A 19,125-nucleotide genomic window follows, 5' to 3' on the forward strand; every position below is an offset into this window, starting at 1 on the left:
ACTGCGTGAATTACAACAAGCGCACCTAGACACAAACACACACATACACACGCACACACACACACACACACACACACACACACACACACACACACACACACACACACACAGACACACAGACACACACACACACACACAGTGCAGTGGGGTACAGTCTGCAGTGTTTGTCCTGCAAGATTAGAAACCGAGATCTTTGCAAATATTGCAAATGTGTGTTTCAACATTCTGACCCAGTGATCCTTTGGATCCACATTAAAGGAAGACATTCACATATTTCTGTATGTTTTGGTTACGTTATTTCACAACTATTTTAACATGACAGCATGGCTGCTGCACTTCAAAGCATGAGAACAGAGTCGCAGACGCAGTGCCAACAAGTGCAAGCAGGTCTGTGTCAAAACATTCAACACACGTGACTATAGAGCTATAAAATACATTATTTTTAGAAATACGACACAGCGAAAACCACATGGGATAGTTTAATCTCCCCGATTATGAAGCTGCAACCCAATCGTGTCATTTTACTTGTCTGAAAACCAGAATATGTCAGCCCAGCAGGGCCCGAAATTAACTTTTTGACCCACCGGCCAGTGGCGGGTAGATGGAAAAAATCTACCCGCCAAGCATATTTGTTACCGGCCAAAAAAAAAAAACACATTTTTGTGTCACATATCCATATATATATACATTTTCTTCAGTACATTTCAAGTAGATAAGGTATTACGTTGAAGAATACACACTTAAATAAGAGGCCAGAGTAAAATTTGAAGCAAATTATTTTAATATATTGATTGATGATTGATTAATCAATACATGTCAAGTCAATCTTGAGCTTAAATTGTAACCTAATGTTAAACATCATCAGACTCCTCACTCTCTACCCTCTTTGCAGGATTTAACAGAACAGAAGTAAATTTGAAGGTTTTGTAAACATAACTCCTCGACTCCTCACCCTCTCTCTACTTCTCCTCTTTGCAGCCAAATATGACACTGGCTCTGTTCATGGTCACGAACGGCTTCCAGCTTCATTGATTTACTACCGATGACAAACGTGTTGTTTCTATTTTTCTTTTTGGCATACTTGTGGCACACGGAACAACTCATCACTACAGCACCAGCATCATACTGTAGCCAGTCTCTTGAAACACCGCTATCCCCAAACTTCCACTCCTCTCGAAACTTTATTTTGTTAGATAGTCCAGCTCTCGCTGCCACTTCATCCTTTTCGTCGGAGAAAGCCGCGGTGGGTTTTCTTTTTAGCGGCCGGGTTACTCCCTCGACATGGTTCCACATTGTAACCCATTTAACGTTAAATCAAGCTAACGTTAGCTACAGTATAGCAGGCGGACCGGCGTAACGTTAGCTCCCTGCAGTGCAAGCAGGCGCTGCAGAATGCAGATGGCCATGGCCAGGCAGTCAGCACAGAAGAGTAGCGGATGTGACGTTCGTAAACAAGCCAAAAATGAGGCCGGAGAGGACGCGCAAGGAGAGTTTGCATGCTGCAATAAAGGCGACTGTCGTAAGACCAAAACACACCGCAGTTTTAATTATTTTACACGACTATTTTGTTACCCGCCACGTGGCGGACAGCCCTTTTATGTCACTCGCCAAAGCTGAAAAATGCCCGCCATTGGCGGGTGGCGGGCTCTAATTTCGGGCCCTGCAGCCCAGTCTCCAAAAAAAGTTCAATAGTAACTAGGGCTGTCAGCGTTAACGCGTTAATCGCGTGTTAACGCGCGCCGATCATAACGCGCGCCGATCATAACGCGTTATTTTTTTTTATCGCGTTAATCGCATGCCGCTATTTTGTCCCTTCGCGCACCCGTACTTGTAGTCAAGCCGTTCGGTTTCCTGTCTCCTGCTTGTGCAGGAGGCATGGAAGAGAACCACAGCAATACGCTTTTAAATGGCTCGTTTTACTTCCCAAATGGCACAGTGGATAAGTCAAGAGCCGTAGTTTGCGCCTTGTGTAAAACGGAATTAAAATATCACCGAAGTATCGAGTTTGAGGCGAGCGATCACCTAAAAGTAGCTAGCCAGCTAGCAGCCAGCTAGTTAGCACGAGACTCGTCACTCATTCTTCCTTCAGAGTCTCGGATGCGCGGGTCCTCTAACCACTGGGAGGTCGGCTCCAATGGCTTCACGCGATATACACGTTATCAATACACAGTTTCCAATACCGAGCCATTATTCACATTATTCAAGTTTTTAGCTCAGATACAGCCTTCTTCGGCTGTGTCATTTTGGGTTTCGACTGCTCCACAGCGCCGCCGCCGGAAGTATCGGTTCTGGAGTGTTTACAATTATTGTGCATTTATTTTCTATTCAAGATGCATTTTGTAGACATTTTGTGACCTCCTGTCTACATTGCACTTCTATTGAATTGAAAATAAATCTAAAATTCAAGATCACAAAGTACATTTATTTGCATTAATTTGATTCCAAATCACGACACACTGGTAATAATGATTAATATCTAATTAAAAATGCTTTGCAATGCAAAATATAGCATTTATACATGCGATACAAAGATGCGATTAATCGTGATTAATTATAGTTAATTATTTAATTAATCGCGATTAAGAAAATTAATCGTTTGACAGCCCTGCAATAGTAGGGTTAGGATAGTAGGGTTAGTAGTGCAATAGTAACATTGGTCCACAGCCTAAAAATGTGTCTATGTCACAACAACACCTTATGTCTTTAACTAACAGGTCAACTATTCTGTCGTGTCACACACACACACACACACACACACACACACACACACACACACACACACACACACACACACACACACACACACACACACACACACACACACACACAGTACTACCCTGGTAAGTTAGTGTCACCTTATTTTCTTCAAACAACATGTCTAATTAAAAACAGTGTATTAACTCTTTGCTCACCAGAGTATTTTTTAAGTTGCCACTGAGTCGCCAGAATTTGTGATCATATTCACTCATCTTTCAAGACCCACAGAATATTTTGTTCTATGAATATGCTTCTGTTTTCACACACACACACACACACACACACACACACACACACACACACACACACACACACACACACACACTAGTGCTGCACGATTAATTGAATCGCAATCGCAATCGCGATGTCAGCACGTGCGATTACATAACCGCAAAAGGGTGCGATTATATATAAAAGCAGCGCCGCGCTCGGGAATCATATGATCACCAAATGATTCCCGAGCGCGGCACTGCTGCCGCTCACCGCTCCCCCAGGGGATGGGTGGAATGCGGAGAACCAATTTCACACATTGTGTGGGACTTTACCTTTACCTTTACACACACAGACTTTTTTATTTTATTTTATATATAATCGCACCATTTTGCGGTTATGTAATCGCACGTGCTGACATCGCGATTGCGATTGCGATTCAATTAATCGTGCAGCACTAGTGTGTGTGTGTGTGTGTGTGTGTGTGTGTGTGTGTGAAAACAGAAGCATATTCATAGTACAAAATATTCAGTGGGTCTTGAAAGATGAGTGAATATGATCACAAATTCTGGCGACTCAGTGGCAACTTAAAAAAATACTCTGGTGAGCAAAGAGTTAATACACTGTTTTTAATTAGACATGTTGTTTGAAGAAAATAAGGTGACACTAACTTACCAGGGTAGTACTGTGTGTGTGTGTGTGTGTGTGTGTGTGTGTGTGTGTGTGTGTGTGTGTGTGTGTGTGTGTGTGTGTGTGTGTGTGTGTGTGTGTGTGTGTGTGCGCGTGTGCGTGTGCGCGTGTGCGCGCGTGTGTGTGTGTGTGTGTGTGTGTGTGTGTGTGTGTGTCTAGGTGCGCTCGTTGTAATTCACACAGTGTTGATTGAAACACACCACCCCATTGGGAAACGAGAGGGAATCTCACCATTAAGTGACCCCGAAATAAACGTTCTTTCCGTGAAATCTTGCAGTCATATCTGTACCGATGGCGCAGCTGCAATGACGGGGAAAATCAAAGGACTGCTTGGGCGTGTGATGACGGTAAACCCCGAAATAAAATGGATGCACTGCATTATCCACCGGGAAGCTCTAGCAAGCAAGAGGATGAGCCCCGAGTTAAGTGCTGTTATGGATGATGCAGTGAAGGTGATTCATTTCATTCAGTCCAGGCCAATGAACCACAGGCTGTTTCAAACTCTCTGTCAAGACAGCGGGGCAGACCACGACCAGCTCCTGCTTCACACAGACGTCCGCTGGCTGTCTCGTGGAAAGATGCTACTGAGGCTGTATGAGCTCCGAGCGGAGGCGTCTGTTTTCCTCACAGAGCACCTGCATCCCCTTGTGGCGTTATTTGAGGATGACGAGTGGGTTGCCCGTCTGGCATATCATGCTGATGTGTTCACCAAGCTGAATGACCTCAACCTATCACTTCAAGGCAAGGACTCACATATCCTTAACATGTATGACAAAGTGAATGGATTCATAAATAAGGTGAAATTATGGGAGAGGAAATGTGAGGGTGGAGATGTCAGCCGTTTCCCACTGCTTGATGCCCATCTTACCACCACTGATGTTCACAAGCGTCCTGTGGTGAAAATGGTGAAAGCACATCTGTCCAAACTCAACACTGATTTCAACCAGTACTTTGATGACATTGAAGCAAAGTCAGAAAAAGTGGACTGGGTGAGGAACCCTCTCACTGTGAGTGAAAGCAGCAGCAGCCTCCCTGCAAGATTGCAGGAAGATCTGGTGGACATGTCCTCTGATCGTGGGCTGAAGATGGCACATGCTGAAAAGTCATTGACAGAGTTTTGGTGTGATGTTGAAAGGGAATATCCTGAGCTGGGGAAATGTGCACTGAATGAACTTTTTGCATTTTGGATCTACTTATATGTGTGAGGTGACCTTCTCAGCTCTGACCCACATCAAAAACAAGCAGAGGAACAGACTGAATGTGGAGAACAGTCTGGTAACAACAGCTGTTGCCACACTGCCCCCAGAACTATCAAAGCTTATGAAAGACAAACAAGCTCAGGTGTCTCATTAAAGCTGCCAAATGACTGAATCATAAGAGTTTTGTCATTCAAATTATTTTAGTTTAATATTCAGTTGTCTTCATTCTTGGCAGTGTTTTGCTGTGAGGTTGAAAGGGAATATCCTGATCTGGGAAATGTGCACTGGACTTTTGCCTTTTTGATCTAATATGTGTGCTATTTCTGTGTGCTATTTTGGTGTGATGTGCACTGATTTGAACTTTTGCTTTTTGGATCTACTTATCTTATGTGTGATATTTTGCCTGGTAACAGCTGCCCCCAGAACTGTCAAAGCTTATGAAAGACAAACTAGCTCAGGTGTCTTTTTAAAGGTGCCAAGTGACTAAATAAAAATAGTTGAAACTGTTACTGTGTGAGTCTGAATATATCTATCTCTATATAGGCTATATATAATATTTTGTTCATTCTCAATAAGTGTATAGCTATTTGTATTAAAGGGGAGTCATTCAAAATGATTTTAATTTAATATTGTTTTAATTTAATAATCAGTTGTGTTGGATAGTAAAAGTTGAATGAGATTAATGGAACAAATTTGGGAGAATCATCAACACGCTGTCAGGGGGTACACTTGGCATGGCAAAACAGCTCAAGGGGTACACGGCACAAAAAAGGTTGGGAACCACTGATCTAACCCCCCAATTCCAACCCTTTGATTGCTGAGTGCCAAGCAGGGAGGCAAATGGGTCCCATTTTTATAGTCTTTGGTACGACTCGACCGGGGATCAAACTCACGACCTCCCAGTCTCAGGGCGGACACTCAGACCACAAGGCCACTGAGATGGTGTGTGTGTGCGCCTCGTCTACGTTACACGCGACGCAGCAAATAAACAAACAAACTCTGCCATCACAGTCACACTGGACATCAACACTAGCGGGAGACTTCTCCCACCTCCAAATATACAGCAACACACACACAAGCTTCATTCATTATTTCTTTTTTATCAACACTTGTCTTGAATGACTTCATTTTCAAGCAGATCCTCGTCTGTCTGTAGTGTCGGGTGAATACTGTCAGGTGCCTAAATGTGCAGAACATGTGCAACAGCGCCCCTCTGTGGTCACACACGGTGGTTACAGATTTCAGTGAAACACTGCTGGCTTATGAGAAATCAGCCCGGTGAACCCGCCCTCAGAGACGAGAGGCGGATGACTCAAACGCAACACAGCAGTCTGCTCTGTAGGCAAGTCGACGCATGTCATCTTAGTTAGTAGCGCCCTCTGTAGGCCTAATATGAAGCAGATTAGTTTACCACCCATTGAGCTATATTAAATATATATGTCGATGTTCCCACATCGCTCTGAAGTCCTGATCTGTCTGCAGAAAGTCAACAAGCCGTTTCTCTCTTTATGAGGAGTCATGTGACTGAAAGATGCTCATCTCGCAGAGTCTCAGACACACAGATGGAATAAAACTGGGTTAATTTAACGGTTTAATAAACTGCGTCATGTCGGTCTTCTGTGAAGTACAGAGCCACCGCCCACATCAACTTCCCTGTTTGTTTTACTGACGCCATTATCTCACTGTTACATCTTTTCTATGAGCGTTACTTTGAGAGAGAGGAAAAGAGGCAGGTGAACGCAGTAAAACACCTGCGATCAGTAACAAACTGACTCAGACACTTTTACAATCAACAGATGTGAACTCAGACAGTGGAAAAAGGTGACAGATATCAGCCAGGGCAGAGACACTAAACCACTCAGAAACCATTCACTTACTTAGCAGCACAAGTTCGAGAAGGTGACTGTCACTTAAAGGTGACTAGTTTCATCCCTGAATAAAATAATCATAGGAATAATAATGTAGTATTAACACTCACCCTGCGTCTTCTCTCTGCTCTCTCAAAATGGTGTCGGTGTGACTCTGAGTTGAACTGCGACACACTTTACTTCCACTGTCAACAGTTACTTTGCTCCGCCTCAGCCTGTATAGAGAAGTGTCGTGGCAGCAGGGCTGGATGATGATGTTCAAAACGTCGCTCCGAGTGTTTCCGGCTCTGGGCGGAAAAAACACTGCAGCACACAGGCCACCGGAAGACGGGGGCGGGTCTTCTTCTGTCTTCCTGCCTCAGTAACTGCCAGGCTCTCTCTCTCCCCCTATGCTCTCCCCTCTGAGAGAGCCTGGTGACGCATCAGGGCTGGGAAAGTAACTGATTACATGTATTGTAGATTGGATTTATTGTGGATTTATTGATCCAATTCGCTGTGCACTGTAAATATTGACTCTTTTATTTTCTACTTTATGTTTGATATGTTAAGGTGCAAAATAAATAACACCTAAAAACACTTGGCTTTCTTAGAAATGACCAGTGAGTGCAGCCAAGAAATAAATGACTGGGTTTCTAAGAAAATGATGCTCTGTAATCCAAAGATGTAAACACGATTATTATATTAATATATATTATATTATATTATTATTGAGAAACAGATAAGACAAGATTAGCAAAGCTGTTTTTTTTTTTGTTGTTGTTGATGTTGGGGTTTTTCTTGAGGATCTCCAGTAGTCAAATGCAGGAGGACATTTGTTCAAAACTAATCAAAAAGTAAAATAATCAGTTACATTACTTTTATATTGTGATAATTGGATTACTGATTAATTTTTGACAGGTAACTATTAATTGTATCCGATTACATTTTAAAACTTCCCAACCCTGGTTACCAATCACAAGTTCCAGAGGCAGCTGCGGGCGGGATTTAGGTGTGACAACAGCTAGAAGCGAGCGATGATAGACAAATGGTTCATCCAATCACCTGCCAGGGATTATTTAAACACACACAGTTTCCAAAGACGAGCTCCCACATGGTTCTGTGAACAAACCATCTGGCATATATATATATATATATATATATGTCCTATAACTTCATTTTCATTCATACTCCCTGAAGTCATTATTTCCACCATGTATGTATCAAGTTGAGCCACAGTCTACTGGTTGCTTTTGTAACAGATTTGAATCTTTATTGAAGGAAAAGATCAAATAGAGAACACATGTACAATACTTCAGCTACAGAGAAACAAGCCGTGTAGCTGAACAAAGACATGCGCACATTTCCAACTTTGTCCAAATGAAATAGAAACATGTGAAAGGAGAATGAAAGGGAAATAGTGTCTGAAGTGCTGCTGTGCAAAGTGCCACAAATCAATCCTCTTTATCGACATAGATTTGACTCTACTGTAACTATACTACAGACTTTACTGTACAAACCACCTGCAAGCAGCAGCTGAAAGATACTTAACTCAGACGTGGATCTAGGATTTCAAACAGCCCCCCCTTCCCCATCAGAAGAAAGTGCCTGGCACTTTGTACTAGAGCGCCCTCTAGCGGCTTTCCGCCTCAGTACATGGCTCTCATGAACAGGGCAAAGCAAGAAGATATAATAATATCTCAAACTTGTATCAGTTACCAGGGTCCTTACACATTTTCAATCAAAGAAAATCACATACTTTTTCCTCTGAAGATGTTGTCTGGTGTTTAATATGATTAACGCAGACCTAGATCTAGATCTGGTCTGATGAAGAAAGATCAGAATATGTGAGATGATCGGCAGGGTTCCTACATGCTTTCTTTCACATATGGCCGATGTTCTTGACTAGATGTGATGTTGGTGCAGCTATTTGATATAATGCATGCTGACAGTGGCTGGCTCATAAGAGCATCCCTCTGAACATTATTCTTCACATCAACACAAGCTGTGTATTCAAAGTGGGTCTAGACCAAGATCAAAACTAGAATTGTGTGTGTATCGGACCTGAACTACAACATTTTCCATACTTTTCACAGACTTTTTTTTCAAATCCCCAAACTATTCACTTTCCAGACCTGCGTAGGAACCCTGAGTTATGGAAGCATGGATACAAGTCGACAGATGGTAATCATATACATATAGAGGGGAATCATATTTAGTCCCTTTGTGCAGCATGGGTTGCTAGTCGTCCATTGGGGGGGAGGCAGCAAATCAGTTACTGTGCAGAGGAGAGGCAGCGCCCCCTAGCTGCTGTCAGCCTGGAGCATCTTCTCGATCTCTTGGTCCCACTGCTCGTCTCTGTCTGTGGCCTCGCTCACCACCTCGTACTCCTGGAGCTCCTGCTGCAGCTCCTTCTCCCAGTCTGCTGGCTCCTCTGGGGGAGGGAGGAGGGAGGAGGGAGGAGGGAGGAGGGAGGAGGGAGGAGGGAGGAGGGAGGAGGGAGGAGGGAGGAGGGAGGGAGGGGACACACCACAGAGGTGGTAAGATGGCTTTAGTTGACCAAATTAGCATGCGAAATGACATCATGACTGACACAACATTGATATATTGACTATGATTAAAAATGTGATATCAAATCAGGCTTGTATATCTTTGATATGATGGATATCATAATAGCCATTGAAAAAACTATGAGGCTATGCAGTAACAAGCTGCTCCAGTGTTTAGCCCACACCCAGACGCAGCCAAATAGCTGCTTATTCTTTATACACTATATTTATATTTCTGATACCAAGGCACACGGGAATAAAAGACAGGGAAGACTCAATTGCATTACAACATCAACAAGAGATCTAAATCTAAAAGAGATTTGCTCACAGGTTCAGCAGCGTCAAGTCAGCCAGAATAAAACAGAAACGTCCGGTTATAACCGTCAAAATAATGACATTTAAATCAAAGTACTGTCAATGTTTTTTGTGTGATCCGAAATCCCCCAAGTACCAAAGAGGAAATAAAGAAAACATTTGCAGAGAAACCTGATGTAAATAAACATATTTCACGTAAGCTTTCACTGACCAAAAGGGGGCGTGGCAATCATAAAAAGGAGCCTAACTTCTAAACGGATTCACGTAACACCACGACACAGAAAGGCTGGCAGAGGTATGATGCGCTCTACCGAGTGCCGTAGTATTAGTAGTAGTAGTAGTAGTAGAGTTGTTGTTATTATTATTAATAGACATTTAATTACATTTTTGGCCTCAATGCTCTTTCCCAGGCTTTTCCACCCTACCAAATATAAAATTCGGTGGGAAACAAGAGTGCTTCTGATTTTTGGAATTTTTTTGGGAATGAAAAATCTGCAACATCGGCACAAAATATCGTCTTTATCAGCAGCTTGAATGGCGATAGATTGACAGTGTTCTTTTATTTTTTTCCCCGATTTTTTTTTAATCCAATTTTATCCCCCATTAGTGCTCATTTGATTTCTCAATCCTGGTTGCTGCTCCATCCTCTGCCGATCTGGGGAGAGCCGAGACTGGCTCCATGCTTCCTCCGAGACATGGGCAGTCAGTCAGCCGCTTCTTTTCACCTGACAGCGGAAGCTTCACCGGTAGGACATAGCATGTGGGAGGTTCACGCTATTCCAACCAGTTCCCCTCTCTCTGAACAGGCGCCCTTAACGACCAGAGGAGGAACCACACTAGCAACCAGGATATTGCATGTTTTTGTAAAGGGGGTTCCTATATGAAGGAAACCCCCGGGAGGCACGGGGAGAACATGCAAACTCCACACAGAAAGGCCCTTTTGCCGACCCCACCCGGGCGGTGGGCACTCGAGGACATGCGGACGGGGCACGCATTCCTTCAGCGTTCACCTCGTCCCCAGGTGGGAATCGAACCCCCGACCTTCGAGCTGTGAGGCGATAGTGCTTACCACTGCACCACCGTACCTCCCTACACAGTGTTCTTTTAAAGCCATCTTCTGTTGAGATAGTGGTTCCCTGGTTCATAGCTTACTTCTTCAGCTTACATGTTGTAACATGAAAAGAAAATCATCAGAAATACCAACACAACAAAACGATATCTGTCTCATTTCCAGCTTAAGAAATGTAACAGACACACAGTTCCCTAAAGGATGAAACAAAAGTGTAAGAAAGCCGACCTTCAGGAGAGGGGCTGTCCTTCTTATCCAGCACCAGCTGCTCCATCTCTTTCTTCAGGTCGTCCTGGTTGATGTTGGCGGAGTCGAACGCGTCGCTCACAAACTCCGACACCCCGGGACTCGAACACATGTCCTCCTCTTCCTCCTGGGCCGGCTGGGACTGAAAACAGAGAGCTTCTTCCTCAGCCACTTGTATACATACTGAGCATACACAACCACCACATCCACAGTATAGCACTCTTACCTTCTGCATGTCACTGATGGAAACAGGTGGGGTTTTTGGTCTAACATTTTCTGCAAAGAAATGATATATATTTGTTAATTTAGTGGCTAGGATATGTGTATATATATATATATATATACCGTATGTATATATATATATACATACACACACACATATATATTAAAGGTCCCAATTCGTGCAGCTGTAACCTCTTAAAAACGTGTGTCTCTGGTCCATAAAACATGATTCTGGATTAATTTGTCGAAAATATAGCAACCCCGTTTGTTCTGACGGAGTTGTCACTTCCTCATCTCGTTGCGTCCCAAGAATGGTCTGTTTCTATAATATATTCAGAACTAACAGTTCCCATTGGCCGCTGAGGTCGAGCCAATCAGATTAGCGTCTGTTGACCAGCACGCTAGGTTGTGTCCACAACTAACGTTAGCAACGTGCTATCGCTAACTTAACTCATTGAGTGCCAATGACGTCTAAAGACGTCAATTGCGTTTTTTGACGGTGGGACGTGGATCAAAGCCTGATGCATCTCCTGTGAAAATATGGGGGATGTTGAAGGTGTATAAGCTATTTTACGGACCCATTAGGTGGCGACAGTGCTCTCCAGATTAGAGAAAGGTGAGGAAAAACAGCAGAAGAAGATGAAACGGAAACCGCATCGGTATGCATCGATATGCATGAAGCATAACGTTAGCTGTGCCTGCAGCAGCCAATCTGCTCCCACAATTGAGCCCCTCCGTGGCGACAGTGCTCTCCAGATTTGAGAAAGGTGAGGAAAAACAGCAGAAAAAGCCGTGATGAAACGGAAACCGATGCATGCTGGAGCCAGATTGCTCTGGCTGGAGCTAACGTTAGCTGTGAACAGCAGCCAATCCGCTCCCACAACTGAGCCCCTCTGTCTCTGCTGCGATAGTTTCTCCACACGATTAGCCGCCAGAAAAGAAAACCAAAGCCAAACCATTCTCATGAGAATGGTTTGGCTTTTCGGTGTCACGCTGGGAGCCGGCGCACAACGGCGGAGCGCTCCGAAAATAGACTCTGGGTGCAGCGCACTTTGAAACGCGCAGCAGAAACCCCAGAATCGGACGCAGCTTCATCCCAGCTCACAACCGAAACCCCAGAAACGTCAGACGAACTCTGCGAGCCCGATCCAGACTCCCCCGACGAGCGGCCGCCATCCGAACGTGGATCCGCAGGCAGCAGAGACTCGCCTGACACACGCAGCAGAGCAAGCAGAGCCACCAGAGACACTCCCACGGAGGAGGAGTTTGCAGTTGAGGGGGGTGGGGGTGCTGTTTTATTGAAGGAAATTACTGTTCAGATGTTTCAGGTCAGAAAATATTAGCTTCAGAGTCAGTGATTTGCTTGAAATGCTTCATTTCACAAAAGGCTCATTATCTCAGCTTCTAGTTTGAAACGTGTGTTTTTGGTGAAATCAACCTATCTTCTCCGGCTGATAACTAAAGAACGGAAAATGATATCAATAAACTTTTTTTGCTGATGATACAAGAGAGTCTCATCGTTCTTTGGGCGTGTTCGGTGTTTACATAGTAATATCACACAATATTCTGTGGGTCTTGAGTTATCACTGAAAACGCTCTGAAAGGGCTGGCACTGGGAGCATCCGTTTTCCAAAAGTGGCTGGCACTCAATGAGTTAACGGTTGCTACGCTAAAGAGGACATCTCAAAATGCCTAGACTTACCGAATGCACCTCCGCAGTTGCTGGATCACGTACAGTTGGCGTCACTCCAGCTAGAAGTGTTAATTTTCTGGCTATAGACAAAATGGTGCAGGTAGCTTGTGTGAGAGAGCCCGCGCGCAGTATGTTTAAGTGACATCACATTAACCCGTCTGGGGGAACAGAGCGTTAGGGGGTGTGGCTTGAAGGAGACTGCAGGGGGAAGCTGGATAGGGACAAATCCAACTGTGGCAGTTCTGAGGTTGTGACCACTCATTACAGGGAGGGATGACAGCAGTATATATGCATTTACAAGTAAAAACAGCTTTTGCACGGAATGGGACCTTTAAGGTGACATCCTCAGGGGACACTGGCCCCTCTGTCCCCCTCCTCCCTCTAACCTGTCAAGGTGACGTCCTCAGGGGAGACACTGGCCCCCCTGTCCCCCTCCTCCCTCTGCTGCTGCTGGGCTGCCAGCGCCGTCAGCTGGGCCGATTGCTTGATCAGAGACACCCGGTAGAAGTAGTTCCTCCAGAACGCCTCCTCCTTCACACTACAAACAAACACAAACACAGGTGAGTCATCATAATGGACCGGACCAGGGTTACATTGACATAGAAACCAAAATAATTGAGTTCTAAATAAGAGTCAGATATCGTCCAATCACTGTCGTCCACATCTGATACGATGGTTATAATGATTTTTATTGATCACATATTAATTGTAGAATTGATCAATACTACATTACGTCTATGGGGTTTTGAAAGGTGCCATAAAAATAAAGCTTTAGGGTACTTACGTCCTAAACTGAGTGAGGTATTTTGATAAAATTCTGGACTAATATGCATAAATGTTGTATTATTACTGTTGTTTTTATTATCATTCTTGATTATTGTAATATGAATGCTATTATTATACTTTCAGTTTTAGTATTTTTTCCCATGGTCTAAAATATGCTTAACAGACTTAAAATATGCAGAACATACTTGCACTTGGAATTTTAGTGCTTTAGTCATGGCATCATATTACATGGAAGCTATTGAAAGAAATCATGAATTTTCCATAAAAATATTAATATAAAATACAAGAATCACTCAAATCAAATATAATGAGGTGTGTCTTATTTGTCCAGTCTAGTAATAATCTGGTATTGATTTAGAGGCAGTCGGTCACATTGCATGGGAGCTATTGGAAAAGAAATCATGAATTTTCCATTCAAATGTTTATAAAAAAAAAAAGATTACCCATAACAATTAATTTCATTACACACAACAAAATCAATGACTTTTCCAAAACATTCAATGATTTTACAAATGTCATGACTTTTCCAGGCCTAGACAACAAAATATTGAAATTCCATGACTTTTCCAGTTTTCCAGGTATTGCATGACTGTGGGAACTCTGCGACATTAATTAGACCACACACACGCGCACACGTACACACACACGTACACACACACGTACACACATACACACACACACGGCTACTGACTGTTTGGGGACCAGGTCAAAGCGCATGCGGTTGAGCAGCTGGTCTTCTTGTAGCATGACGGTGGCCAGAGGGTACATCTCCTCCATGACGAAGCAGAAGTGCACGCCGGCCGGGGGGTCGCGCAGGAAGTTCCTCTTGTCCTACAGGAAGACACATCACCAGTGCCTTGCTTTTTACTAGAGATGCACCATATATCGGCAAAATATAAATCAATCAATCAATCAATCAATCAATCAATCAATAAATAAATATAAATATATATATATAAATATTAATAATAATAATATCGGTATCGGCATCAGTCAAGAGAGTTGGAAAATATCGGACATGAATCATTTGAAATAAAATGTTGACTTTAAATGATCTGATTATAAGCTAATGTGATTGACAAGATTCTGCCTATAAAAGCTCCAGCAGGACCGTGTGCAGCAGCTAAAGACTAATGTGTTTTAGACACAAGGTGGCGCTTCATGGACCAGATGTTTTTTAACTGCAGACTGATAGGATCAGGTGTGAAACAGACCACAGAGAGCGATTATCGGCCAATCAGAGATGAGCTTTCAACAAAGCCGTGTAATAACTGACATGAGAGAACACATGCTGACATCGTGTAGGATCTGTACGTGACTCACGGCAGACAGAGCCAGGATCTGCTGCTGGATGGTCTCTTCCTCGTTGTAGCCGACCCAGGGTGGCACCGCTGCATCTGGGCACAAACGCCAGCACAGGCAGCTTCACTCATCACACATTAGGGCAGGGGGTTCCCAACCTTTTTTGGCTTGTGACCTCACTTTGATGTCACAAAAATCCGGGGGCCCCAGAAATTCAAATTTCGGTACAACATCGGTAATATTATCAGTGACATCGTCAATGTCGATGTCACTGATGATATGTAAAGGTGAAAAAATAAAATAAAATAAAACGCTCAAAATGAAGGCTAAATTTGGGCAGAGGATTTTTTTTCAAAGGGGTCCCTTGACCTCTCACCTCAAGATATGAAAATGGGTTTAATGGGTACCCATGAGTCTCCCCTATACAGAAAAGGTAGCATTTTTTTACAGCCTAAATAGCTTTAATAGATTGTTGAGTATTTTAGACACTAATTAGACCCACGGCACTGGAACACCTAAACGGATTGGAAGTTGGAAACCTTAATCAATGTCTTGCTTGCACCTGTTTTACTTCCTGCCTTTTAGGCACAAAATGGGTGAATTGGGTGGGATGTGAAATAGGCGAATCGCTGTGCATCCCACCTGATCTCTTGGCCTTATTTTCCTGGACAAACTTCTGCTGTTCCTTTTGGAAGTCTCCGAGGAAAGTCTGGAAGCAGACAAACGCACAGGTCAGCACACAGACAGACACATACTCAAAGAAGGAAGGGACCTATATTGTATCAATGAGGTAAAAATGTAATCAATAAATAGACCCGAGGTTTTTAAAGTGGGAGGCGGGCCTCCCCAGGGAGTCTCCAGACAGTTTCAGGGGAGGCTCAGTGAATGGCAGCGAAGAAAATATCTCAAAAGGAGATCACATAGAACCTAAACCTAAACCTAGAATAGTCTAAATTTGTGTGATTTGGTTAAAGAAATAGTTAAGATAATCAGTAGTTTTGGGAATTTTACAGTTTTCCCCACTTTCCCAGAGTCAGAAACAAATAATTCCTTCAGGCAGACTTTATGACAGGCATTTTTATGTATTTGGTGTCATCTGAAGTATGTCAAACAAGCTACAGCAATATCAGGCTATCTTGGCTCAATTAATTATCGAGTGTCTGTAGGGGGGGTGGCTTTGTCTGAGGGGAGGCCCACAGTCTCAGACTTTGGAAACCACTACAATAGACTACATTTATCAAGGTACATCATCAGCGTGTCCCATTTGCCTCATGAAGAATATTATGTGAATATGAGGACAATACAAATTGTTGATGATGTCGCCGTGCAAGAAGCAGAGAGCAGCGTGCCTTGTCTATGATGCCGTCGATGTTTCCGTCCTCCACGCTCTTCTTGATGGTCTGAGCGGTCCCTGCCACAGACTCTGATATCTTCTTGGTGGCATTGGTGGCAAAACTGAAGATGTAGTCTTCAAAGAGAGGAGGGAGAGGACGGGATTAGGGCTTCATGAGACTTGACTTGATGCATGAAGAGAAAACTTGAGACTTGACTTTTTGTTCTGGTGACTTGCTACTCGACTCTGACTTGTGCAGTACTTTGATGAAAAGGTTTCTTGTGTGTAGCAGACCTGTCATCAAAACATTGCTACAGCGACACAGGAGGAGCACGCAGAACAGAATGCAGTTTATTTAAATGGACCTATGGTTGTGTAACGTAGCTCAGTAGCACTACTAACACTGTCATGGTTGTTGGTTTGATTCCCACTGGGGCCACCCATGCTCACAAGAGTCACAACATACTGTAATGCACTTATACCATATTTGCTTCCACCAAATTACATTATCTTCATGTATATAAGGTTACACCTGGCATTTTTATGGAGGACAGCAAGGCTGACTAACTGATGACGAGTTCCACATCTAAAAGTGAGATGATTAAGAAGCACGTAGGGTAGTCTTACCGCCCAGTCCTCTCCCCGGCTGCTCCGAGTTTTCCTGGCGGACTGCTGGCTCGTCTTCCTGGGCTGCTTGCTGTTTGTTTACCTCGTTCTGTGCCTGGACCACCTTCTCTTCTCGCTCCTCGGCTAAGTTGTCCGTGTCATCACGCTTCTTTGGGTACGCCGGGTTCTCCAAGCCCAGCCACGACCCAAAACCTTTCAACATCTCAACCTAGCTGCTGTCAGCCTGGAGCATCTTCTCGATCTCTTGGTCCCACTGCTCGTCTCTGTCTGTGGCCTCGCTCACCACCTCGTACTCCTGGAGCTCCTGCTGCAGCTCCTTCTCCCAGTCTGCCGGCTCCTCTGGGGGAGGGAGGAGGGGGGAGGGAGGAGGGAGGAGGAGGGAGGAGGGGGGGAGGGGACACACCACAGAGGTGGTAAGATGGCTTTAGTTAGCCAAATTAACATGTCAAATGACATTATGACTGACTCAACATTGATATATTGACTATGATTAAAAATCTGATAACAAATCAGGCTTGTATATCTTTGATATGATGGATATCATTCGGTTTGTTTGATGACATATGTATTGCACTACACTGGTTGTCTATGGGAAGCACTTAACCTGAATTTATTCTGATGACTGTAATTATGATCTCCACCAATGGGCGGACATACATTATTATGCAAATGCTTTATTAAACATGCTGAGGAGTAACACATCACCACATTATGCTCCATATTTATCAAGCATCTCAGAGTAGGAGTAGCGATCTAGGATCAGTTATGTCCCTTAACTCATAACCAAGGAGATGAGGATATTGATCTAGGATCAGTTATGTCCCTTAGCTCATAACCAATGAGATGAGGATATTAATCTAGGATCAGTTATGTCCCTTAGCTCATAACCAATGAGATGAGCATATTGATCTAGGATCAGTTATGTCCCTTAGCTCATAACCAATGAGATGAGCATATTGATCTAGGATCAGTTATGTCCCTTAGCTCATAACCAATGAGATGAGCATATTGATCTAGGATCAGTTATGTCCCTTAGCTCATAACCAATGAGATGAGCAGATTGATCTAGGATCAGTTATGTCCCTTAGCTCATAACCAATGAGATGAGCATATTGATCTAGGATCAGTTATGTCCCTTAGCTCATAACCAATGAGATGAGCATATTGATCTAGGATCAGTTATGTCCCTTAGCTCATAACCAATGAGATGAGCATATTGATCTAGGATCAGTTATGTCCCTTAGCTCATAACCAATGAGATGAGGATATTGATCTAGGATCAGTTATGTCCCTTAGCTCATAACCAATGAGATGAGGATATTGATCGGGTAGACGTGATCCTGTTGAGGAAGAAAAACCAGGTCAGCTACCTATAGAGAGCCAAAGTGAACGTCACTTCCTGCTTCAGCGCTGTACCAGAGAAGTGAGTCACTTTGCCTCTCTATACACGTTGCCAGCCACTGCTCATCGTCCTCATTCCTCATCACGGGCCTGGGCCCTGCACCCCGCGCACGTGTTCTGACCCGTCTGTCCTCAGCCAGCTCTGCCGCGCGCTTTCCGCTTCACAGCTGTGCCCACAGTGTCCTAAGCAGACCAGATGGCATCCAGCAGATGATAGAACACTCATCCCTAAGAGACTTGAGACTTGACTTAGACCTGTGACCAAAAGACTTGAGACTTGACTTGGACTTGCAAAAAATAACTTGTGAGCATCTCTGTTTTGTTGTCATCACGTGTGTGTGGTGTGTATGTGTGTGTGTGTGTGTGTGTGTGTGTGTGTGTGTGTGTGTGTGTGTGTGTGTAGAGTCATGGCATACATACCTGATCTTTCTTTACTCTTTGCAGACAGTCTCCCAGTTGGATTTTCTCCTCTTCTAGCACCGTAACGTTATTCAACTCACTACCTCAGCTTCTATGAGCTGAGCGGTAGATCTTAGATCAGGCCCCCAAAAAAACAAGCCGACTCGACCCGAGCCCGTTCTGTCTCTGGGCCCGTCCCGTCCCATTGACTGCAAGTATGGGCACGAGCCCAAACCCCAACCTGAAATTGTCTTAGTAAGTTGGCTGCTTATCTCAACTATAACCCTGATGTCTGTTCAGTCTTATGAATACATACAGGTTTGAAGGTTACAATGTTATAACATTCTGATCTTATCACACCAAATATGACCCCAATTATATCAATATCTGACCACGAGCGCGGCCGGGGCCCGAGGTATAGAAGGGATATTCAGACCCGGCACATGGACCACCTGGTTCAGTCGGTCTCTGTAGCTCGTAGGC

At 43.9% G+C, this 19,125-nt stretch overlaps 2 protein-coding genes across 2 annotated transcripts in view; both read right to left on the reverse strand.

Moving 5' to 3' along the window:
* The window catches only part of LOC310791545 (uncharacterized protein), a gene marked incomplete at both ends in the record, with an annotated part of 557,869 nt that overhangs the window by 340,228 nt on the left and 198,516 nt on the right, over positions 1-19,125 (reverse strand). The gene's annotated exons all lie outside the window — the stretch shown is intronic.
* LOC310790993 (synapse-associated protein 1-like) lies at positions 9,004-17,044 on the reverse strand (the record flags this gene model as incomplete). Its single annotated transcript, XM_083652717.1, has 9 exons — positions 9,004-9,134; positions 10,862-11,015; positions 11,106-11,155; positions 13,181-13,332; positions 14,272-14,411; positions 14,904-14,977; positions 15,525-15,591; positions 16,232-16,350; positions 16,843-17,044. The coding sequence occupies 9 exons, from the start codon at positions 17,042-17,044 to the stop codon at positions 9,004-9,006; spliced, it is 1,089 nt and encodes a 362-aa protein (XP_083508843.1).

This window comes from Poromitra crassiceps (genome assembly GCF_964638095.1).
Source record: "Poromitra crassiceps genome assembly, chromosome: 16".
NCBI lineage: Eukaryota > Metazoa > Chordata > Actinopteri > Beryciformes > Melamphaidae > Poromitra > Poromitra crassiceps.